Source organism: Pelophylax lessonae (assembly GCF_965119305.1).
Source record: "Pelophylax lessonae genome assembly, chromosome: 1".
Taxonomy (NCBI): domain Eukaryota; kingdom Metazoa; phylum Chordata; class Amphibia; order Anura; family Ranidae; genus Pelophylax; species Pelophylax lessonae.
In genome coordinates this window covers 615,752,227-615,771,983 of record NC_138768.1, presented here as the reverse complement: position 1 = coordinate 615,771,983, position 19,757 = coordinate 615,752,227, and the positions used below count along the sequence as shown (strand labels likewise).

Below are 19,757 nucleotides of genomic sequence, written 5' to 3'. Positions count from 1 at the left end.
GGGGGGGAACAAAAAGGACAAAAGCTATCAAGGACCCTCGACATGAATGGGTTGTACCTTCACCGACACCCAGTGCACCCCCAACTGGATTCACAAGGCTCCTAGCCCGGATCTGGGGGGGGGGGGGGGGAGAGGGACCCCTGGGGAATCCACCAGCCCCCCCTCCCCAGCCCTTTAAGCCATCCCTGTGTTTGCCTACCTGCCACCTTGCACCTCTGTCTCCATGGGTCTGTCCTCCTCCTGCAGCATCATGCTGTTGCAATTGCAATTAGAGCTAGGACCGCAAGCTGCTTGTGGCTTGCATTTAAATAAACCACCCGGGTCCCAGCGTTCTCACTCTCCACAGGAACCGGAAAGGATGTGCCCGAAGCCCTCACCCTCCTCCTGCATTCCAAAGGCCGGAACTTGAGGCCTGCCAGTACGGTCACTCATCAAGAAGTCTCAAGGCAAGACAGAGAAGGGAGACCCGTGGATGGCATATATAGGAGACAGGGAAAGAGGCACATAGCGTAACCCTGCTTCAGGCTAAAAAGGCTTTATGTATAGTTGCACTTGGGTGACCATACTGGGATTTGTGCATCGGCTCAGTGAATTGCATTTGTGGCCAGTTCATTAGGTTGAATGACCATGAGCTTCTGGTAAGCAGCTATATATATGCCATTCTGACCACGGGTTTTGTCCTTTTCCTACCTCACACTGGGAAGACCCCTCCGGGACAATTAACATCTGCTGGGACTTATGCATCTTTTCGGTGTTTAGCCTTCACTGTTTATGGACTACAATTTCTTTATTTGTGGACTTTGTTTATGGTCACAGGATTGTCACTTTATCACTTTTATTTTTTGGTGAAGCATTTTATCATTATTGTCACAATGTTCACATCACTTATTTGTAGGGATGTAACGATATCGAAGATATCGCGATATCGTATCGTCGTGGTCGTCTCGATATCGTCGTGGTCGTGTCTCGATATCGTCGTGGTTGGGTTACAATATTAAAAGGACAGGTGTCCGTCAAAAAGCAAGAGGAATAAACACAGTCCCGCGGAACAAATCATTGTTAACTACATAGACCAGAGTTTAAGGATTTTTTTTACTGTTTTTTTTTTTCTTGCAATGTAGATATTTTGATCTTTCTGCTGAAAAACGTGAACATAACCTAAATGATAGGTCAGTGTTTTTTTTAAAGGCTTTTTGACTGACTATTTTATTTAAGTTTAAATACCAGTTTTAAAAGGCTGCCTTTATTTGCCTTGCACATTTAAACCTGACTTAACCTGATCTTTGTTTGCACTTAAAGGGAATTGCCTATTGTTTGTTTACAATTGTTCTAGCTGCTTCTTAACTTGAACATTGCACAGAAGAATCAGTTATGCAACCAAATATTACTATACAGAATATATTGATGTTCCTGACTACAACTTGCACTTTAAAAGCACTATGTGATGAGTGTTTTAGGTTGTCATGGATCCATAAATACAACAATAAATTGCCTGTTGACTGGCAAAAGCAGAATAAATGTCGGTATTTTTTCGCTATTATCATCACAAACACTATCATGAGCTATTTAACAATACCATGAGCTTTTCCACAATATCGCAATAAATATCGTACCGTGAGGTCAATATCGAAATTGTATCGTACCGTGAGATTTTGATATCGTTACATCCCTACTTATTTGATAGCTATGCACGTTGTACCTTCCACTGTACTAAGGATACTGGCTGGGAACGGGTTAACATCAGGGGCGGGCAAAGGGTTAACTGTGTGCCTAACCAGTGTTTTACTAAACTGTGGGAGGTGCTTTTACTAGGGGAAGACATGGATCCTAGTCTCTGCTTAGCAGAGACACAGGATCCATGCCTCCCATCCTATTAAAACGGTGATCTGCCTTGTTTACATAAGCAGACCACTGTTCTGCCTCTCTGCTCGATGACTGGTGGGTGACAGCAGACATCAAGTCCATAGTACCTGCTGCTGGGCTCCCCCTGTGTTTTTTGTGCCCAGAGTTTAGCTTTGAGAATATGCATATACTTTAATGTCCATATGCTGGCCAAAGTGCTACTTAAAAGAGAAGTATAGGCTAAGAAAAAAAAAATTATACTCACCCAAGTTGATGAAGCATCATTCTGATGCTGCAACTGACTCATGCCACCTCTGCTGTGAGAACACCACTGTTTGCTCAGTTCTCCCCTTCCGCTCTGAGCAGAGAACCATGACTGTTAGTAACTGGCTCTCTGCTCCTCCAGGCTGGCTCAGGCTCTCAGCGGGTCCCAGAGGCTTAGCCAGATGCCGGTCCAGGCTTCTGGGTGGATCCCGACAATATGGTTGGGATCTTTCAGTGTCTGGATCAGCTGAGTGGCATCAGCTGACTTTAGCCTACTGTAGGCTGAAACTGGTCACAAGAGTGCAGAACTAACTGCACTCCTGTGGCCTACAGGAGAAGCATAGCCAAAGAAACGTTGGTTATACTTCTCCTTTAAAGTGCTTGTAAAGGCTCAAGGTTTTTTTACCTTCATCCCCCCCAGCCCCTCTAATACTTACCTTAGCCCCATCGCGATCCAGCAATGTGCCGCAGAGCCTCAGCTCCCTGGGGATGCTCACTCCTCATGAGGGGGAGAGAGGGGGGCAGGGCTGAGTCACAGCTCTGTGTGTGAATGGACACACAGAGCAGCAGCTCAGGAGCAAACCTGCTTGGGTGTCCCCATAGCAAGCTGCTTGCCCGGGCGCCTGGGCCAGGAGCGCCAGCAGGGGACCTGAGAAGAGGCGGCTCAGAGCTGCTCTGTGCTAGAACCACTGCACACAGCATGTTGGTATTTTTTTTTTTTTCTTCATTTTGTCCTTAATATCGCTTTAGACAATGAGGACCATTTGTAGTTATATATATATATATATATCTCTCACAAAAGGGAGTACACCCCTCACATTTTTGTAAATGTTTTATTATATATTTTCATGTGACTACACTGAAGAAATTACACTTTGCTACAATGTAAATTAGTGAGTGTACAGCTTGTATAACAGTGTACATTTGCTGTCCCCTCAAAATCACTCAACACACAGCCATTAATGTCTAAATCGCTGGCAACAAAAGTGAGTACACCCCTAAGCGAAAATGTCCAAATTGGGCCTAATTAGGCATTTTCTCTTCCCAGTGTCATGTGACTCATTAGTGTTACAAGGTCTCAGGTGTGAATGGGGAGCAGGTGTGTTAAATTTGGTGTTTTCGCTCTCACTCTCTCATACTGGTCACTGGAAGTTCAACATGGCACCTCATGGCAAAGAACTCTCTGAGGATCTGAAAACCTGAAACTGAGCTGCAGCACGGTGGCGAAGACCATGCAGCAATTTAACAGGACAGGTTCCACTCAGAACAGGCCTGGCCATGGTCGACCAAATGAGTTGAATGCACATGCTCAGTGTCATATCCAGATGTTGTCTTTGGGAAATAGACATGAGTGTTGCCAGCATTGCTGCAGAGGTTAAAGGGGTGGGGGGGGGGTCAGCCTGTCAGTGCTCACACCATACGCCGCACACTGCATCAAATTGGTCTGCGTGGCGGTTGTCCCAGAAGGAAGCTGCTTCTTAAGAAAGCCTGCAGTTTGCTGAAGACAAATAGACTAAGGACATGGAGTACTGGAACCCTGTCCTGTGGTCTGATGAGACCAAGATAAAAACCAAGATTGGTTTGGTTTGGTATTTGGTTCAGATGGTGTCAAGCATGTGTGGCAGCAACCAGGTGAGGAGAACAAAGACAAGTGTGTCTTGCCTACAGTCAAACATGGTGGTGGGAGTGTCATGGTCTGGGGCTGCATGAGTGCTGCCGACACTGGGGAGCTACAGTTCATTGAGGGAACCATGAATGCCAACATATACTGTGTCATACTGAAGCAGAACACGATCCCCTCCCTTCGGGGACTGGGCTGCAGGGCAGTATTCCAATATAATAAAGACCCCAAACACACTTCCAAGATGACCACTGCCTTGCTAAATAAGCTGAGAGCAAAGGTGATGGACTGGCCAAGCATTTCTCCAGACCTAAACCCTATTGAGTATCTGTGGGGCATCCTCAAGCAGAACGTGGAGGAGGCACAAGGTCTCTAACATCCACCAGCTCCGTGATGTCATCATGGAGTAGTGGAAGGGGACTCCAGTGGCAACCTGTGAAGCTCTGGTGAACTTCATGCCCAAGAGGGTTAAAACAGTGCTGGGAAATAATTGTGGCAATTGCCACTTTGGGCCCGATTTGGACATTTTACTTAGGGGTGTACTCACACTTGTTGCCAGCTGTTTAGACATTAATGGCTGTGTGTTGAGGTATTTTGAGGGGACAGCAAATTTACACTGTTATACAAACTGTACACTCACTACTTCATATTGTAGCAAAGTGTAATTTCTGCAGTGCTGTCACATTTAAAAGATATAATAAAATATTTTTACAAAAATGTATTAAGTATATATATATATATATATATATATATATATATATATATATATATATATATATATATATATATATATATATATATATATATATATATATATATATATATATATATATATATATAGCCTATATTTTGCTGCTACTGTATATCTTTAAAAGGCATATGAAGCACTCAGAAATTAACCATACAAAACGAATTGTATATAGGAATATAGTGCAGTGGCCATATTATATAAACATCTAAAATACTTCAATAGCAGGGATTTGGGACATCAATCCATGTACACACGTAGATAGAAAACAGAATGCCTACAATGAATCACAATCTATAAGAAGTTAGGACATTGCCCCAAAATCAATTTCAGGTTATAGGTACATTACCTCTAACAAACGCATTAGAAGTGGTGTTCTATTAAGCCTAAGCACTTCATCTGAAGAATTATTTCACAGTCAGAAGTTTAGTAAATATTTGCAGTATATTGCATATTGTCACACTCGAAATAAACAATGTCAATATTTCAAAAGATCCATAGAGAGAGCAGCCATAGGAGACTTTACATTCCGGTGTTGTCTTAGGGCACTTGTAATATCATGAGTGTGCACTTCTTTGAAATTATCTGCTGAAATACAATTTAGGATGACTAAGGAGCACTTGATGAAATACAGTGGCGAGTCCCATGACACGCTCGGACCTTTGTTATGAATACCCACACATCAGCTTCAATCTGATTTCCTCCTACAGGTCATATCACTGACTTAGAAAGTGAGGCACTACATTTTTGGGGAAAATAAATGAACAAGTAAAAAAATTAAACAAAAGAAAAGAACAAACCTAAATGAACAAGTAAAAAAATTAAACAAAAGAAAAGAACAAACAGCACATATATGAGGATTGGCTGTAATAATGGGGCGCCCATCCCCTCACCTCCAATATCTTTTTCTGCTTGGCTGCCCTGGCAGCTTCACGCTGTGCAGTGTATAAAGCCTCCTCTTCTAGTTTTAACTTCTCCTCTTGTAACGCTAACTGCACATGAACAGAACAATAAGGGTTAACAAAATAAGAACCTGTCTAGCTGCTATCACTTTTAGAACAAAAAAAGGACTATACAAAAAAAAAAAAAAAATGAAAAGAACACATGCAAGTAAATGATTAAACAAACAATAATACTTATGATATCAAAGCAAATTAATACATGCATGGTAAATGAACACAAAAACTAATCCTAAAACTATATAGTAGTTAGCCAAGCTGAGGCTAGGGCACTATCAGCCATACCTTATGTAATGCAGATAATACCAGTAATCTAGTGCAACTATATATGCGATTAAAGTCCTAGTAGCAACAAACAGGTTTGAACTATTGATGCCCAGACACAAAACCAGTGAGCAAATTAGAGTTGTCACACATTTTTTTAAATCCATACAACTCATGTGGTTATGAGTAAGCGAATGTAATTTCGTGAAACGCGTCAACCTTTGGTTCTTGTCCTAGATGTCACAAGTCATGTATGGATCTACAAGTGGTGAATAAATTCATGTTCTTCTTTCATATCAGAGTGCGGTCCTTTGTCTTTGGGTGTATGATACCATTATTGTACCTCAGTTGCAGAAAAATAGAAGCAGCTTTCTTTGATTTTTAGAACAAGGCCTTACCTTAGCCCCTGCTGTGTTCAAAGAAAAAACTTCATGACTTCCTGGTATGTAGATTTGGCACGTGACAGCCAATCAAACACAGGAAGCAATTTACCCATTAACTAGATTTGCACGGCATCCCCGGTGTCCCTCCCTGCATGCATTTGTCTGGCTTGTCAATTTAAGCTGCCACAGCGGCTATGTGTACATGGCTTCCCAAGTGTTTCTCCAGACTGGCCCAGGTCACATGCTAAACTTTCTGAGGTCGCATGCAGCCTGTGGGTTGGACACCCTTGATGCAGTGAAAGGTCCCGTCTGATTGGATAGATAAGGTGGGTCCTTCTATTCCTTAGTTTTGGTAAATCTAAAGGAAATTGTAAAGAGATTGTACAGTGTAGGGCCACCTTTATACACCTAAAATGAACAAGTCGCGCTTTCAGCGCCAAGAATTATGAATGCCACCCCTAATGTGGAAGCAAACATACATTTTGCAAAAACGAGCATCAAATGCAACTAAATGCAAGGTAAAAAAATGTGCAAACTGCAACATGACAAAATGTCCCTGAAGCTACTTTTCTGCATGTAGGGCAGCCCATTGAAATCAATGGGCTGCACTATGCATATCACAGGAAAAACAAGCCAAAAAACGTACGGCCCTGCTACTTTAACTGTGAATGGGGCCTGCAAGTGAAATTGGCGTGTTTACACAAGAACAACGAGGCTCCATTCACATCTGCATGTCTGAACAAAATATGCGCACTTTGCCATGTGTTTCAGAAACGTGCTACAAATGCACAGGACGCTTTCATTACCATTAAAGGTTAATGACATCCCAAGCATGGGTATCAGGCACGTTTGCAGTGCATTTTGTTGCACGCCAAAACGTGCTGCAAACACACCAAAAAGCGAAGTAAAGAAATGCACCATGCTCCACTCAAAAAAATAATTCTGAAGCTTCTTTGCAGCGTTTGCCATGCGTAGGGCAGTCCATTGAAGTGAGTTGGCTGCCCTATGCACGATGAGTGGAAAAGCTCCAAAAACACGTCATAAAAAACATGCACAGAAATGTGGATAAGGCCTGACAGCAGGGGGGTCTCCGTCCATTGTATAAAGGTGGCCATACACTATACAATCTGATCAAACAATTTCCTTTAGATTTACCAAAGCTGTGGAATAGGACACACCTATCTATTCATTCACTCTGTATCCAATCAGGCAGGCGCTTGCACTACATCAGGCGTGTTCAACCTGAGGCCCCAGAGAGTTTACTCGAGTTGGCCTGGGCCCATCTGGAGGTACGATGAGGATGCCGTGTAAACATAGCAGCTGTGGCACCTTACATTGACAAGCCAGGCAAAATGCACGGGTAGAGAGATGCTGGGGATGCCGTGCCAACCTGGTAAACTGCGTCCTGTGTCATACTGGCTCTCATCTCCCAAATCTGCATACCAGGAAGTCATGAAGTTTTTTATAAACACAGCAGGAGCTAAGGTAAGGCCGTGTTCAAAAATCAAAGAAAGCTTTTATTTTTTCTGCAATCAAGGTATGGTATACATTGGTGCATATTGAAGCTGGATTTCAGAAAAAAAAAATAAAAGCTGAACTTAGCCTTTACTCTAGAAAATCCACAAAAACAATTTAAATACATATACATTTATTCTTTTATCTAAAGCATTAAGGCCAGCTATTCTTGCAATACACCAACTATTGAGAGTCACAAAGGGCAATATCACATTTGTGCATCTTTACAGTTTACAACCGCAGCAGCATGATTTTACTATATTTTTTGCACTACTGAGCAAATCTCACATAATATGAGTGGGTAGTATCCCCAGATGACACTGGTGGGCTGCAGGAACAACTTTGTAGTATAGCAACACCAATTGATGGATATTGTAATAACTAATTTGACTTGTCTTTTGAAGACATGATCTTGGTTTTCCTGGGACAGCCCTGGACAGCAGAAAAGGGGAGCCAAGGCACTTTGTGTGAAAAACAAAAAACTCCTGATCTCTAGACACAAGCAGTGATATTACCCAGTATCTCTACGATGTTGGCATTTCTGCATGTGAAAATATTTATTTGCATTTTTTGTTGTTATATTTAAGTAGAGGGACATTCTGTAGAGACAATTTTAATTAAAAATGGTAATTTTAATAATAATTTAGAATAAGATTGTGAAGTGTTAAAACAAATACCCATCCAACATCATGGCATTAGTGGTTACCAGAAAAAGGTATTATGCACCATGCATTTGAATAAAATATCATACCAAATGCATACAACTGTTTGAAGGAATAACCACTCATATTCTTCTTTTCATGCTTTTAGTGCACTAAGAGAAAAATAAGAATATGTCGTTCTCCATTCAGACACTAATGACATGAAAATACTATCCCCTCCCTTCAAAAACAGAAATAGGACCATTAGCAATTCTATACGTGTAACTACACACTTGAGAGGCTAAATACGGTTAGGGCAAATGTATTTTGACACATCATTGGATTTCTTTTCTACTAACACATTCAATAATGAGGACTATGAAATATATATTATTGGCTCGATCTTTTGTCTGATTTTGTATGAAAACCACACCTAATGTTCATTAACTAATAAAATCATGGAATGTAACTGTAGTAGAAAAAAAATAAACAAGAAAAAAAAAAAAAAAAAAATGGACGGCAAGTACCTGTGTTAATCTTCAAAACAATTCTTATTTCCCTGTGGAATCAATTGGTGTAGACATGTGGCCTCAAGGCCTGCCCACTTTTGGTTGAAGCCAAGTGGAAGTCTAAAAGACCCCTCATGTCTCAAATGCCCTCCAATGAATCTAATGGATTGCAGACCGGCACTTACTGGGGTAGGGGGGCAGACCAGCAGGTACCAGGCTGTGTGGAAGCGATCTGGTGGCTGCAGAGCTTCTGGAACTCTTCCATCTGACAGCTAGTTTGTCAGATTTACACACAATCCCCCAAAGTGTTACTAGATGCGTTGCTGGCAATAAAAGGATTAAACCTACCTCAAAACAATCCCACAATTATTGGGTGGTCAGAAGCATTGTAAAACCCCCCACCCCCTCCTCCATCATTGGTGGTCATTGGCACCTTAAATCCTACAACATTGGTGGTCAGTGGGCCTTTAACCACTTGCCGACTGCCTAACGTACATTTATTGTGGCAAAGTGGCTCTATTGCGTGAAGTCACGTACCTGTACGCCATTTTGTGCAATAGCCCTTAGGTGTGCTGCGCGAGGACAATGGGGGAGCCAAACTGGAGGTCTTTTGGACCCGATGTCCACCAGCCACCTGTGATCGTTTCCAAGAGAGGCAGAACAGCGGTCTGCCTACATAAGCAAGGCAGATCGCCGTTCTGACAGGGGAGAAGATCGAGATCTTGTGTTCTTGTTGATTGGCCATCACAGCGATCACATAAATCACATAGAGCCTCTTCGAGTGATTCTATGCCTTTTGCCTATGCACTCCGCTGTCTAATGACAGCAGAAACATCAGCATTGTGTGCGCCTGCATCAAGGCAGAAGAATGCTCCTCATAGAGGCTGTTTTACTACAATCTCTACTTAATGTTGAAGCCTGGACTCCAAGGGGTTGCACAGGGATCCACTTCATTACTAAGATGGGTATTTGTAGGAACAGCAAGGAATCTGCATTTCAAGGTTGTTGTTGGTTTACAAAGATTTTAGGCTAGATCTGGTTCACTTTAAATTTACAGTTGACAAAGCATGGCACAAAATTGAGGAGCCTCTCTAGGAAGCACCATTTAGCCCTGGTTAAAAGCGGTGCGGCTTTGAAATCGCACTACTTCAGCACAATTTCAAAGTCGCACATCAGCGCAATTTGCACTGCCAATTTCATTGCGGCTTGCAACTTCATTTAAACAGAAATCTATGCAAGTCACAAAGAAAATCGGTAAAAAAGAAGGCACCGGTGTGAACAGGGATTTCATAGAGTAAACAGTAATTAGTAAATAATCACCTCCACACCCATTTTGCTGCTTGAAAGCCAAGACTCAGCAGCAGTGTCTTTATCTTCTTTCACTTTATGTACATTGGGAAAAATTATTATTTGATCCCCTGCAGATTTTGTAAGTTTGCCCACTTACAAAGAAATGGGCTATAATTTTTATCATAGTTGTATTTTAAATGATAGAGACAGAATATCAACCAAAAATCCAGAAAAAATACATGATACAAATGTTCTAAATTGAACTGCAGTTCAGTGAGTAAAATAAGTATTTGATATCCATGCAAAACGTGACTTAGTACTTAGTGGAGAAACTGTTGTTTTCAAGCACAGAGGCAAGACAGTTTCTTGCAGTTGGTTACCAGGTTTGCACACATCTCAGGAGGGATTTTGGTCCACTCTTTACAAATTTTCTCTAAATACTTAAGGTTTCTTTGGTGTCGCTTGGCAACTCGAAGTTTCAGCTCTCTCCATAAATTTTGCATAGGATTAAGGACTGGAGACTGGCTAATGTGCTTCTTTTTGAGCCACTCCTTTGGTGCCTTGGGGGTATGTTTTGGGTCATTATCATGCTGGAAGACCTAGCCATGACCCATCTTCAGTGTTCTGGTTGAGGTAAGAAGGTTCTCATACAAGCTCCTAATGCGGCAAAGTCAGCCTGTACCTTTAGCAAAGAAACAGCTCTAAAGCAAAATGTTTCCACCTCCCTGCTTGACTGTATGGATGGTGTACTTAGGGCCATAGTCTGGCATTAACTTGACTCGCCATGTTTGGAGAAAGAAAAATGCTTAAGAGCCTAATTTTTGGTCTCATCTGACCACAGCACTTTCTCCCAATCCTCCTCTGAATTATTTAGATGTTCATTGTCAAACTTCAGACGGGTCTGTACATGTGCCTTCTTGAGGAGTGGGACCTTGTGGCCGCTGCAGGATTTCAATCCATGGCAGCGTATTGTTTTACCAATGGTTTGTGTGGGGGCTGTGGCCCAACTGCCTTGAGATCATTCACACGCTCCTCCTGTGCAGTTCTGGGCTGATTCTTCACTATTCTCATGATCATCCTTTCCCCATGAGACAAAATCTTGCTTAGAGCTCCAGATCGAGGGTGACTGATGGTTATTTTGTATTTCTTCCATTTGCAAATAATTGCTCCAACAGTTGTCTCCTTCTCAACAAGCTTCTTGCTGATGGTGTTGTTGCCCATTCCAGCCTTGTGCAGGTCTACAATCTTGCCCCGGATGTCCTTTGAGAGCTCTTTGGTCTTGCCCATGGTGGTGAGGTTTGAATGGAAGAAAGATTCTGTGGACAGGTGTCTATTATACACATAAGTTGTCGTTAGGAGCACCTTCTTTAATTGAAAGGACTAATCTGTGTACCCCATGAGCACATACTGTAGTTAGCCAGAGGGAGCCAAAATTATTGTTGGTTGGTAGGGGATCAAATACCTATTTTACTCACTGAACTGCAACTCAATTTATATTTACCGGTATTTGTATGGTGTTTTTTTTCCTGCATTTTCAATTGATATTCTGTCTCCGCCATTTAAAATGCACCTATGATGCATTTTAAATGGCGGAGGCCCTCATTTCTTTGTAAGTTGGCAAACTTAAAAAATCTGCTGGGGATCAAATAACTTTATTTTTGCCATTGTAGGTTTTAAAAGGATCTAAGGAAAAATCTGACCAACTAGGAATGTCGCTGTTGGCAGGTCTTAGATAGGCTCTGACTGCCAGATTTTTAAACAGCAGTTATGGGAATAGGGCATGGAGGTGAAAACAATTCTTGGTCAACAGAGGTTCATGTTTCTGGAAAAGCAAACTAAAACACAAGTCTTTTCAGAATAGCTGCCAAAATAAAATAAGGTACATTATTATGTATCAGGAAGCGCATTCAAAATAGTGCTTGATATATGGGCTCTTACACATTGATCCTGGAAAACTGAAGCCTTGTAGTAACCCAAACCTGGGAGATCAGAAGATAAAATGGCACAAGCAAATATTCCATTACCTCATGCTGTAACCTGACATCATCGGATTTCTGTCTCTTCGTAATAGAGTCATAGTGTCGTTCCTTTAAATCACATATTTCTTCCTCACTTAAAGGTCTGTGAATTAAAGAAGGAAATAATTAAATCAACAGAGCCTTTTCCAGACATTCTACACTTAACTGTATGCAGAGAATGAACTATATTGGAGAGTTTATGACAAATTTTCTTCAATAAAAGCATTTCTATTTATATGGACTAAGAAAAAAATAGTCTAAATCTAATAAAATATTGTTGCACATGACAACCAAACAGATTTCATTTGTTAATTGTCTAGTATAGATTGGAAAGAAAATACAGAATACCTAATTTGAGGTCATGGAAAAAAATATTTTCTTCCAGTCCAGCTTATCTTCAGCCAGACAAGCAGCTTTCACATACTCGGTTATATAAGGCAGGCAATCAATCATCAGTAATAAAAATGGAAAATGTTGTTGCATACTACTGCAGATCAGTGGGTCTTGTTATATTTTGTTTGCTCCACTGTGCCCAAGGGAGAAAGCTAGAGATTGAATAATCATGCACCACTCCCATTATTTCACCAAAGATGTTCTTCCACAGCTTAGTTCAGCGGTGGTCAACATCATAAATAAAGGGGGCCTCTAGTGCAGCTTCAATATGTCTAGGAGGGTGACACAATAGCTCAAGTGCCGCTTCAATGTGTCTAGCAGAGTCACAAAATAGCTTAAAGTGATAGTAAACTTTTTTTTTTTAAGAAAAGAAAATTAAGTTGCACAAACTGCTTTGTGGAATGGTATTGCATTGCATACTGTGGTCCCTCACCTCCTATGTTTGGAGTCCCCTGCAGGTGCTCCCAGCTCCTCTTTTCCAAGTGTGCCCTCAGCAACCCACGTGCTGAGGAGGCACCCTTGCGGGCAAGCTAATGAGCCAGGCTGTGTGCATTTATAGAAACACACAGCATGGCTCGGCTCGCCCAGTGCTCCTTTCTCAAAGAGGGTGACTGAGAGCAGCAGGAACCTATGACTCCCACGGCTCTCAGTGTGGCCTGTGAGAAGAGGAGAGTGGGGCAGCAGAAGAGAGAGCACTGGATCAATGGAGGTGTCAGGTACAGTGGGTATAGAAAAGAATCGCCCGCCTTTAAATAATCACATTTCGTTGCTCTGTAGCCTGAAATGACAGACAGATACAGTTTTTGCTTTAAGCCAAACAAAAAAACCAGCGCCACTCTAAGTGCAGTATGCTCGGACATCCAGACCCTGAGCATCCTGACTCACTGCACGCCATTCCCACACTACTGCGCAAATGCCTCTGCCTCGCCGCTCTGGTCCTGGTACAGTGATTCTCCTGACCCTCGTCAGGTCTGATATGCGCTTTCATGTGCATCAAATCGTAAGTTGCCATTTGTCTGAATAAATAGATGCTTTTAATTCATACTGCACTTAAGAGTAGCAGTGTTTGTTTGGCTTTGTACAGAGATTCCTTCATCTCCTGGGAGCAACCTTGTAATTGCGTCACTGCTGAATCTGCCTGTCTGTGTCCCCTGGTGCAACCATGTAATCAATTTGGATCTCCAGTTTCATCTGCCTGTGTGCCATCTACTACTGGTTGTGAATTGACAGTTTTTGTTTTATCCAGCTGTATTTACTCTAACATCCAAGTAAAAGATATAACATCAACATATCAGAAAAAAAAATCAAAACCAGAATCAGTGAATTGGAAAAAGGATCGCCCCTGGGTCAGAATTTTATTGAACCACCTTTTGCTTTAAATTGCAGCCTTTAGTCTGTTGGGCTATGTCTCTACTAACTTTACACATCTAGGACTTTGCAATATTTGCCCACTATTCTTTGCAGAACTGCTCAAATTCAGTCAAAATTTGATGGTGTCCATTTGTGGACTGCAGTCTAAGTCATTTGACAGAATTTCAATGGGGTTTAAGTCTTGGCTTTGACTAGGCCAATGAAGGACATTCACATTTTTTCTCCTTCATCCACTCTGTGGTCTTTTTTGCTGTGTGTTTTGGGTCATTGTCATGTTGGAAGGTAAACTTTCTTCCCATTGACAATAGTGGTGTACTGAAATTAAAATTTTGGGGCCAAACTGAAAAATCAGGATGCACTTGGCCCAAACTAAAACTAACATTTAAAAAAAAATATATATATTCTTTGGTCTGATGAAAAAAAGACTGAATTTGGCCTGAATGGCAAGCATCATGTCTGCAGGAAACCAGGCACCACTTATCCCCTTGCCAATACCGTCCATACAGTGAAGCATGGTGGTGGCAGTATCATGTTGTGCAGATTTTTTTCAGCAGCAGGAACTGAGACACTAGTCAGGGTCTAGTCAGACCTAGACCTAGAGACTAGTCAGGGTCACGGGAAAGATGAATGCAGCAATGTACAGAGACATCCTTGATGAAAGCCTGCTCCAGAGCGCTCTGGACTTCAGACTGGAGCCAAGATAACAAAGGAGTGGCTTTGGGACAACTCTTATGTAAATGTCCTTGAGTAGCCCAGCTGGAGCCCAGACTTGAACCCGATTGAAAATCTCTGGAGAGATTTGAAAATGGCTGTGCACTAACACTCCCCATCCAACCTGATGGAACTTGCGAGGTCCCGCAAAGAAGAATGGGAGAAACTGCCCAAAAATAGGTGTGCCAAGCTTGTAGGATCATACTCAAAAAGACTTGAGGCTGCAATTGGTGCCAAAGGTGCTTTAACAAAGTATTGAGCAAAGGCTGTGAATACTTATGTACATTTTTTTTGGGGGGGGGGGGGTTTATGTTTAATTTGCAAAGATTTTAAAACAAATTTCTTTCACACTGTCGTTATGGGGTATTGTTTGTAGAATTTTGAAGAAAATAATGAATTTAATCCACTTTGGAATAAGGCTGTAAGATAACAAAATGTGGAAAAAGTGAAGCGCTGTGAATACTTTTCTTATGCACTGTAGCTCTTTCAATAATTCAGGCAAGCGTGGAGAGAGAGGCAGGATTTTTTTCATTATTCTTAGTGAGCACCATAAGAACAGCTACTTTTCCTGTAACCTGAATGCTATCACTTAGTATGACAGTATGAGCATATAAAGGGATAAAGCTTAGTAGTGTATGGGCAGGCTTTAAGGGCCTGAAACACACCTTTGCAATACTGTGCACTGTCTCGGAAAATATGTTTTATCTTTTCCTGTGCATTGGAAATATTATTGGGCTCTCCCTTTTTTTTTTTCCTCATTTAAAGAATATTTTGGTCTCCAAAATGACAAGAGTTTTTTTTTTATTTTTGTTCTTTGTGGATATCGGTGTTTGTCTAAACTAGACCTTTAAAAAATTTGCTTTTCCATCCTTAAACGTAAACCTGTCAAAAACCTAGGTTATTCAAACTGAGGACAAGAGAGAAAAAACTCATAAGCAGGGATCACCTTTCATGAAAACTGCATACTAATTCAGTATGCAGATATTATGTGTGTGTATATATTTATTACAGCTGAATTTTCATGCAAATCTTGACCTTTCTTTTAAAGCTTATGTTTAGGTAAGAAAAAAAAATTAACACAAGGGACAACACTAACATTTAATGTGAAATGTCCCTTGTGCTGGTGCCAGATGTCCTAGTTTAAAACGGAAGCCTTCTGCGCCCCCATAACCCCGCTGCCTTAATCTTCTGATGCTGTGGAGTTTATACAAATTCTGGGCCTTTATCAAGAGTGCCAACTATAACTTCCCATCCTCCATTCATAGAAGTCATAGTATAGCTTTTATGAATTAAAAGCGATCTATGAAGGACAGGTGGAAAAAAAAAAAAAAAAATACCGAAACTTTAAAAAAACGTTAGTTTGTCCCTGCTCCTACGACCTCTCTGTTGGTCAAAAAGGACGCCAGTAAAATTAAGGGAAAAGTGAAGATCTGCCACCTATACGCCCAGATCTCAAGATTAACATGCTAAAGATAAATTATAAAGGGTCTCTGAGCCCTACTGTAAATCAGAGGATAGCAAGAGGCTTGTATCAAAGTCTATTTGCAGTCAAATTTAGTAAGGCCTTTTTTTTTCACATGGGTGGCATCTGTTTAATGACATTGTGTCCGTTCAGTTTAAACTCCTTGAACACATCTCCTAACCACTTGTCTACATTTTCCATAGTTTTAGAATTTAGGTACATTTTTTTAGCCCTTTTACAAATCACAACCATAAATGAAAGTTTTTACTGTTAGAGTTTGTTTCTTTACAAAAATAAACTTGGAAAGAAAGAGGTGAAATCTCAATGAACTACAGTATGAGTGTGTGTTAACTAACATCTGTGTCCTTTTCTACTCATTACTTATCTTGTGAATGACATGAGCATTAGGCTTCTGCACTCGTCAAGGACATCTACTAAGAGCATTTAGGAGGTCATTAACGGACTTCAGAGAAAAAAATAAAAAAATCAGATATTTTCAAAACAATTTTTAGATACCTTCCTCTTCCTTACTCTTTTACTGAGTAGAGACTAAATTCACTAAGCTAGAACAATCTCTATCTGCCACAATTACCTTTTTTCCTTCAATTACTGCACATGCTATGACCACCTTGAATTGCATGTTCATGTGCTTCCATTGATTTTGTGTGTTAAAACAGAAGAATGGGAAGGGGCCCTCATGCACTATTGATTATCACAGCTGTACCCAGGCTAATATCTAGGAAAACATAGGCTGATGGCAGTCATGGAGTACTAGATAGGACCAGAATTGACACACAGGGGTTGATTTACTAAAACTGGAGAGTGCAAAATCTGGTGCAGCTGTGCATGATGGCCAATCAGCTTCTAACTTCAGCTTGTTCAATTATAGCTGTAAAGTCAGGTTTATCCTAATACATTCTATACATTAAGATAAAAGCCTTTTGTCTGCAGCAGCCCCAATACTTACCTGAGCCCATCTAGATCCAGCGATGTTGTAGAAGTGTCTCGGCTACCCGGGACTGCCCTACTTATTGCCCGAGACAGCAGCGTGGTGCCATTGGCTCCCACTGCTATCAATCAAAGTCAGTCAATCAAGAGAGAAAGGGGACGGGGCGGAGCGGCGGTGTGGCTCAGCTCGGATGATCCTATAGCAAGCTGCTTGCTGTGGGGGCACTCAACAGGAGGGAGCAGCCAGAAGTCCTGAAGAGGAACCCGAGAAGAGGAGGATCTAAGCTGCTCTGTGCAAAACCAACTGCACAGGGCAGGCAAGTATAACGTTTGTTATTTTTAACTTAAAAAAAAAAAAAAAAAAAAAGGAGATTTTACAATCACTTTAAGATTTGACAAAAAAAAAAAACTGGAACCCGATTAGTTTCTATACAGAGCTGCACCAGATTTTGTGTTTAGTTTTCGAAAATCAACGCCAATGTATTATCACTATAATCTTTGGGAAATTTGGGTTCAATAAACTGTAAAAACAGATCGCTTACCTCTGACTACTTCCTGGACTTTCCCCCTGTAAAAAAAAAAATAATAAATTAAGATTTGTATTTTGATACATGTAAAAAATGTATTATTAAAAGTGATGTCTATACTAGCCAAAGTGAAAAAAAAAGAAAAAAAAGTTTTGCCTTACTTAAATCCATTGACGTATGAACCCCATTCCAAAGTTTCTATCAACAAAGAAGGTAAAACTCTTTTATATTTATAAATGAAGGTCAGAAAGAAGGAGGAGTCAGCATAGTGACACCCAGAACAAGTACAGCAAAACTGAATTTACTAAAACACAATATCAATGGCAACTCAGACTGCCTAAAGAGGTAATAAAGCAGTTGTAAAGTCAGAAGGTTTTTTATCTTAATTCATTCTATGCATGCAGATAAAAAAAACCTTCTGTGTGCAACAGCCCCCCACCAGCTCCCCGAATACTTACCCGAGGTCCCTCTCTGCCCAGCGATGTCCACAAATGTCTCAGCCGTCCGAGATTCTCCCTCCATTGGCTGCCGCTGCTGTCAAAGTCAGCTAGCCAATCAGAAGAGAGGGGGCGGGGTCGGGGCTCCGTGACTCGGCTTGGGTGCCCCCATAGCAAGCTGCTTGCTGTAGGGGCACTCAATGAGAGGGACGGGCCAGGATCACAGAAGAGAGACCCCAGAAGAGGAAGATCCAGGCTGTTGTGTGCAAATCCACTGCAACAGAGCAGGTAAGTATAACATGTTTGTTTTTATAGGAAAAAAAAAATTAACAAGACTTTACAATAATTTTAAATCCAAAACAAAAAAGGTTATATACTGTAGCTTACCAATCATTTGATGCGGTGGCTCCATTTGTTTTCTCCTTTTTTTTGGGCTTTTTCACTTCTATTTTCAGCTGGTGTTATGGCCATTAATTACACCTTCTGTGTTCGAGGAAGGCTCAATGCACACTAGCAATTTTTATAAGCTCAAAAAAAGCTAGAACAGGAGGACAAGTTTGACTACACACATAAGGCAGTCCCAGGGGGTATACTCCCACTTCCTGCTCTAGCTCTTCAGTTTTGTAACAAGCAGTGCCAGAAGAACAGAAACCCCAACTCAGAGGGGCGGGTGCTGTGTCCGTCAATAAACATCACATAAAAGGATTTTACGGCAAGACAAAAATCCCATTTTCTCTTTCGTTCATTGATGGACACCACTCCATATCTTCTTGACCCTTAAGATGTCCCAAAGCAGTGTCAACATGAGGGGTGGGAAGAACATAGTAATAGATATACTTCCCAAAGGCTAAACGTAGCCAACCAGGTAAAACAGGGGCTCAACCAGGAAACAACTTAGCTCACCTGACAAAAAAAATTACACCCCCAAAGAGGACTAATCCTCTCCAACAGCAGCCTGCAAAACCCTGCGGCCAAAGGCGGCATCCGCAGATGCCAACATAGCCACCTTATAAAATTTAGTGAAAGTGTGCACGGACGACCAGGTGGCTGTCTTGCAAACCTGCCCACTGACGCTGGATGACGGAAGGCCCAAAGGCAATAAGTGCCCGTGTAGAATGCGCCTCAACAGGGAAAGGAGAATCCTGACCCTTAATGCAATAGGCCTGCACCACCGTCTGCCTGATCCATCTGGAAATGGCCGCAACAGACACGGGCAGCCCCTTAACAGGGTCCACCTGTAAAGGACAAACAGGGAATTCGATTTTCAGAACAACTTAGTCACCGCCAGGTACACTTGATTGCCCGAACCACATCCAAAGAATGTAAGGAAATCTCTTTAGAGTGCTTAGGCTTAGAGCACATTGAAAGCAACACAATGCCTTTATTTAAATGGAAACCAGAGACGACCTTAGGAAGGAATGACTGGCAGGGATGAAGCACCACTTTATCTCCGTGAACCACAAAGAATGGTGTACGACAAGACAAGCTGCCAGCTCCGACACCCTCGGTGCGGAAGAAAAAGCCACCAAGAAGGCTACTTTCTGGGACAATGTAATCAGAAGAATCTCGTGAATATTTCCAACAGCGGCTACTGAGGGACCGACAACCAAGTTGAGATCTCACGAGGGGAAGGAGACCGCACTGGGGGAGCCAAGAGGCGAACCCCCTGGACAAAAGTGTGGGCCACAGAAAGCGTAGCCAAATGATGATGAAAGCAAATCGCTAATGGCCGAACCTGGCCCTTGATGGTACTCGAGGCCACACGCTGTTCAACACCTCGTTGGAGGAAGTCAAACCCAGAGTCCCCGAAAAGGAGCGGGGGTGAACCCCAGGGGATTCACATCCGCAAGTACG

General features: G+C 41.7%; 1 protein-coding gene across 2 annotated transcripts in view; it reads right to left on the bottom strand.

Annotated features, from left to right (window-relative positions):
- Positions 1-19,757, bottom strand: part of AP1AR (adaptor related protein complex 1 associated regulatory protein) — a 98,226-nt gene that overhangs the window by 37,675 nt on the left and 40,794 nt on the right. The window contains exons 4-6 of one of the 2 annotated variants that reach the window (XM_082254463.1): positions 17,482-17,507; positions 12,061-12,157; positions 5,369-5,467 (exon numbers count right to left, since the gene is read on the bottom strand). In XM_082254463.1, the coding sequence (XP_082110589.1) occupies positions 5,369-5,467; positions 12,061-12,157; positions 17,482-17,507 (222 nt within the window). The remainder of the gene's footprint in view (positions 1-5,368; positions 5,468-12,060; positions 12,158-17,481; positions 17,508-19,757) is intronic. The other variant, XM_082254464.1, reaches the window with a different exon arrangement.